Here is a 6212-nt window from a genome sequence, read left to right on the forward strand (position 1 = left end):
GGGGCAGAATCACTTCCCCCGACCTGCTGGCCACGCTTCTCCTGATGCAGCCCAGAGTACGGTTGGCCTTCTGGGCTGCCAGCGCACATTGCCGGCTTTATTTTCCCATATCCAGGTTTACATTTCTACAACTAAAGAGGAAGCAATGGGGTAGCTGTTGCAGAAAGCTCAAGCTGTTGCAAGATGGTTTTGCTTTGCTTATGTTTCTATTGCAGGCAAACTACGGCACAGCACAGAGGAGACTGACCCAAGCCCTAAAGCGCTAGGGACAAGGCAGAGCTTTAGCACATTTCTCAACCCCTTGTAGCTCATGAAGTTCTTGCCATCCCATTGCCAAGCGCTGGGCTGCACGCAGATGGATGAGGGAAGTGCTCAGCTGCCAGGCTTAATCTGGTGCCCAGATTTGAGGACAAAGATGAAAATGGGGGTAAAGAAGCCAGATCCGTGCAGCAAGCTTTGTAAAACACAAATGGGCAACTCCAGAAGTAGAATGAACTTCAAAATGACACGTTCCAAAAAAGACAGGATAAAATATCTGTGTCATTTGAAGAACTTGCTATAGATGTGTGATGAGAGAATATAAACTGTCTGCATAGGATCCTGTTATGCAGAACATGTAAGTGCAACACTAGAATAAACCTGAAAGCATTCTCGAGTCCATCTCCCGTCTCCAAAGCAGGATTTGGCCAACCTCAGACAACCACAACTAATTATTTTCCAACATTGTTTTGAACTCCTACAGTAAAAGTGATTCTGATCTGTTATAAGGCCAAACTGTTTCCTTAACTGCAAAAATCTTATTAAGTAAATTCACGTGGCTGCAAATTGTATAGCTCTACCTCACTGAACACGGAGAACAATTAATCACCATTTGCATAAACACATATTGCAAAGCTGTAAAGACTGTTGCCAGGAAGACTGTTATATTTGCTCTCAAACCCTTTCTTTTCCAAACTAAACTCTCCTGCAGTCTGTTTTCTTTTTGTTGCCCTCCCCCCCCTTTTTTTTCCCAAGGATTCTTTAATTATTGTGGAGGTGATGTCCACATACTGCCCAAACTGTGCACAACACAGATCACCACTGCCGCCCATGGCATTTGGAATTTTTTACATCACCCCCATATTGCTGGCCCACCTTCCGTTTGAGGGCTGCAAAAACCTCCAGGTTGAGAACAGCTGCTCACACAAGCATTCCCAAGCTGGTATTTGTACAAGTACAGTCTTTTGTACCTACCTACCTTAACTTAGTTAGACTTTATTGATTTCTCCCATTATAAGAATAAAAATGATATTGGAAAATGTCTTCCACTTAGTTTCTAAACTGATGTCACCTATAAGTGTTTTAGGTTTATTCTGCTTTTCATCACCCACATTATACTTGTAAACATTGCATGGCACTAGTTCAAACCTCCACTGCGAGGACTGTTTAGCTTTGCCAAAGGAATGGTGATTACGGTCATATGAATGTAGTTCTTCGGTCAGTGGTACATCCATCTTAGAGAAGTTTCAGCCAAACCGTATTTCCCTAATTTATTTACAAAAACTATAACAATATCCAGATACACATTGTCACCTTGCTTCACTCCTACCCAGCGGGTCAGCTGGACGTTAGACTGGTGCTAGAGATGAAGTTTCCTTGCAGCCTTTGACTTCTGTGTTAGCTGAGGCTATAACTAGGAGAGAAGTTCGATACTAGAAAACAATATTCTTGAAGTCTGGATTTACTGCTGTTGGCGGCTGGAGGGGTAGGTTGGGGTTTTTTTTCATGACAGCTGCTTGCTTCAGTGAAACATTTTAGGAAGTCCCTCTCCTGTTTTTAAAAGCCTGTAATTGCCCATCAGACTACAGCAAGGGATTTTTTTTGTTGTTGTTTCAAAATGCTGGTGTAATCTCTTGAAACTTTGCTTACAGCTGCCTCTAAATTCTTAGGATTACTGCTTGGAAATATAACCACTGCACAGAGTCAGCAGTTCTAAGTTCATCCTTAAGCATAACTTTCATTTTACATCTATGTAATTTTATAAACAAACTAAAGAACACCTGTTTTCATAATTAAAATACTGAAATAACTGTTAATTGAATGCTCCCATCTTCATGCCTAGTCAAACCTTTGCATGCTGCTGCAAAATGCAAATAATTTTCAGAATTGTGTGCAGGAAGACTCATGTCACTGAATAGTGAAAATTCTGAAAAATTCTCCTACTCAGCTCTTGGGATGGCTCAAAGATACAAGGAGAAGCAAACGGGATGGTCACGTTATGAAAAAGCACCACTGCAGGGAACAGTATTAAACATATTGCTTAAATGTGTTAAAATAAACTTATTCCGTATATATGGAATCATAATAATTTAGCTGAAGACAACCTGTCAAGAAACGAAAAAAATAAGCTTTTGTAGCCGTGTTGAATCTTCAGCTTCCTTGAGAAAGACACCTGCAAGCCAGAGGGAAATAGAAAAAGAGAAATCTCTTTCAAGTTTCCCTTCAAGAGAAGAACTCAATACTACATAGCTGGAAGAGCTAGCTTAACCTCGGTGCCCAGAAACAGCAGAAGAGGATTGGTACTGCAAAGTGCATCCTTAAGCAACTTCCTAAGTGAAGAAACTGATAAGAAATGACAAATTTGAAGCTGTATTCCCAGTATCTGCTAGAAAGAACTCTTCATCTTTATCTTATATCATCCTTATCTTATCCAGGGGTTTCCCAAGAAGAGATTCAAGTACTCCCACTGTACCTCACCTATGAATTGCCACCCTATTGCACCTACACTGCTACCCATCCCCTGCAACACGAGGATGCCAGAAAGCTTCTCTGTCAGCCTGCACACCCAAAGCAGCAGCCGGAATTGACAAAACTGGCAATGCAGTATTACCAACAGGATCCTACCTGCATGAAGATGAGCAGACAATTTTGACCAAAAACACCTGGTTGAGTTTTCCTTAAGAGGCCTCTGGCTCTTGTATCTGCGTATCGAAAATTAGGAGCAGAAATGCAGAGAGGCAGGATGAGTTTATGCTGATAACAGAATATTCAATTATTTGCCTTACTACACAGTAGGGTTTTGGCTTTATTCCAGTGTTTCCTCCTTTCCCATTAACAAGGGTTTGAGTGCAGCACTGGTGATTATTAGTTTTTCCAATGTCCACCCTGCTTGTTATTTAGGCCCATTCCTTCTTAACAGCTAATGCATTTAATACAGGCCCATTTTATATTCAAATAATTTCTATTTCCTCAGTGTTTCTTCTTCCAGGTAAGGACACTTCAATTCCTTTAGCCTTAGAGAGTCATACTACCAAACTAATTCGCTCAGTTTAGGCCCCTTTTATATTCAAAATCTTTCAAATTTCTATTTTGTAATTCTTCTTGTAGGAGAGGACATCTCAACTCCTTTGGCCTTTCTTGACAGTACAGCTACGATCAGCTGGAGAAAACACCAAGGAGAGTAACTGTCCACATTCTTCTTGAATTGTTGTGGCCAGAAGGAGGCATTTAAGGCTACATCCTCACAGGGATGAATGATGTCACCAATTCTAGTGCTTGTTATTGTTTATAGAAAATACTCCAGCTTAGAATTCTGAGTCTGTTTGCTTCTCCTGCAGTTATTGTTGCCTAGTGATCATTTCCCATTCGTACCTGTTCTCAGTACTGAGCTTCACATTTATTTCCACACCTACTTCTTCCACATCACCTCTCCAATTTATCATTTTGAATTCTAGTTCTGTCCTTGTACAGCTTAGGGTCATCTGCAGAATTAATAAATGCACATTATATTTCTTCATTTGAATATCCAATGATACCAGATCTGCTGGAGGCAGAGTACAGTAACAGGCTTATCACCAAGTTCATTTCCCACATCTGTGGGATCAAACCATGATAAACACTGCTGAAATTGCACACTAGGAAATGGAGCGAGTAAACTGTGAAAAATAATTTATTGTACTAATTTTCAACAGCCAGTAACCTTAATTTTATGCTTAGAGATAAATGATGCCAAACACGTCTCATACAGGGAAATATTTTGTAGTTGTTCTTTTAACAGCCTCAGCTAAAAACATCGCTGCAGATCAACATGAGTTCCAAGTGGTAACTCACTTTGCGCAAACTAAATACAACAAGCAACCATCTTCTCTTCCCATCTCAAACAGGGCACAGCAAGTTTGTGGAGATACAAATGCACAAGCAGCATTCACCAGGTGAATGAAGGCACCAGGTACTGTACCAGAAGACAGCTAAGGTATACCAGTCACTACCAGTATGCCAGGATCACCCGTAGTTCCACTCCCAGATACTTCTTGTCGTACATTCAAAGGTGTCCCAAACAAGCATTTTGTGTTACCTCTGACATTTACATTCTGTCATTAAAATTAATATCAGTGCTTCTCCAACCGGATCCTCTAACATCTTCTTTTCCTCTTGGGGAGAGAGACTTCTGAAAGGAAACAAAGAGATTTTTCTGACAAGCTTTTCAATCTATCTTCCCTCACGGGAATGATTAAAGCAGAATTAATTCTGCCCAGCAAAGGAAATAAATTAGATGAACTTGAGACCCAGTTCCTCTCCCCATGGTTTTAAATACGAAAAAATCTTTCTAGATTCTACAGCACACTATCATTCAAAATATCAATTAAAATTCCATTGATGAACAAAATATTGTCCTTCAAAACTTACCTCAATCTTGACAGCTTTCTGCTCCCCATGAACACCTTTAAGATTTCATTGTGAATTTGACAAATGGAATACTCACAAAATTAAGCACTAAATACCTCAAGAGATTGCTCATGGGTATTTTAATGCTTCACAATTTGCTGGCAAATTCTGAGAAATTGGCAATGTTCTTGATTTAGAATGAAACATTTTGTCCACAACAGCTTGAAGGAAAAGTAACTAAATAAAGTACAATATGAAATGCACCACTGTACCCTCAATCCGACAATTTAAAATTGAATTCACAGTGTCTACAACTAAGGTAATCAGAGAATGTAATCTCATCTCAGTACTACAAGATGCTCTTTTGCTTTTAGAAAGAGCAAATATAAATGGGCTACCTCACTACAAATGTATTTTAATAGTTATTATGTTCCCTTGTATGAAATAGCCTTCCATTACACACAATTTTGGATAGTAAATTAACTCCAAAAGACATACTCCTCACACTCATCTATGCCATTAAAGCTTTCCAGAAGTTGTACTTAACCCTTTACTCCCCCTTTAAGCAACCTAATGAAATCCTACTTTTCCAGGTTAAGAACCAGTACCTCTGGTCTATCAAGTCTGCCTTCCACTACGTAAGCAAGACCCATCAGTCCTAGACTAGCTAGAGCTGCCAGTGGAAATCACACCTTTAGCTGGCCAGCTCCTCTCCCAGGAACACCACCCGTGTTTGAGACATGGCAGCAAAGCAGTACCTCAAGATAAAGAGGATTCGATTTTCTTTGTACAGTGTCTGTTCCATGGTGCTTATATTCCCCTCAAGCAATACTGAGAAGAGACCCTGAAGCTTCAGAGTTGCAGACCAGTTCAAGAACATCCAACATCTCAATTTGGACTATATGCATTTGATGCTTCCGTAGCGCAACTCCACTACCAGCTTTAAGAAACCTGCTTTACCATTGCTTCCAAATAAAAATTACATTATTTCCAGTAACATGAGTGATAGCAAAGTAACCCCACTCTTCTGTTGTGGTTCCCAGACTCCTACCCCAACTATGTCAGACAACTTCCAATACAGCAGAGGACAGTCTTACTGTACATGTATACTGTACTTAATCCTTGAAATATTGCCCAGCTGAAAGTAAGGCTATAGGGAAACTTCTGTGTCCCCTCACTTCCACATAGGTGAAGGCAGCAAGGGCTATTCTGACCTTGAGTGCAGGTTACATCAGTTCCCAGAGCTACCAGACTTAGAAACATAGAATCGCTTTGGTTGGAAAAGACCTTTAAGATCATCAAGTCCAATCTTTAACCTAACCCTGTCATCCCACCACTAAACCATGGCCCTAAGCACCTCATCTATCCTTCTTTTAAATACCTCCAGGGAGGGGGGCTCAACCACCTCCCTGGGCAGCCCATTCCAGAGCCTGACAACCCTTTCAGTGAAGAAGATTTTCCTAATGTCTAGCTTAAACCTGCCCTGGCGCAACTTCAAACCATTCCCCCTCGTCCTATCATCTGTTCCCAGGGAGAAGAGACCGACCCCCACCTCCCTACAGCCTCCT

At 40.7% G+C, this 6212-nt stretch overlaps 1 protein-coding gene across 1 annotated transcript in view; it reads right to left on the minus strand.

Annotated features, from left to right (window-relative positions):
* Nucleotides 1-3756: 3756 nt before the first annotated feature.
* Nucleotides 3757-6212, minus strand: part of SNAPC1 (small nuclear RNA activating complex polypeptide 1) — a 13867-nt gene continuing 11411 nt past the window's right edge. The window contains exon 11 of the mRNA XM_035893558.1: nucleotides 3757-4426. Coding sequence (XP_035749451.1) covers nucleotides 4392-4426 — 35 coding nt within the window. The 3' untranslated portion in view covers nucleotides 3757-4391. The remainder of the gene's footprint in view (nucleotides 4427-6212) is intronic.

The sequence above is a fragment of the Egretta garzetta genome, unplaced genomic scaffold (assembly GCF_000687185.1).
Source record: "Egretta garzetta isolate BGI_Z169 unplaced genomic scaffold, ASM68718v1 scaffold95, whole genome shotgun sequence".
Classification (NCBI taxonomy): Eukaryota; Metazoa; Chordata; class Aves; order Pelecaniformes; family Ardeidae; genus Egretta; species Egretta garzetta.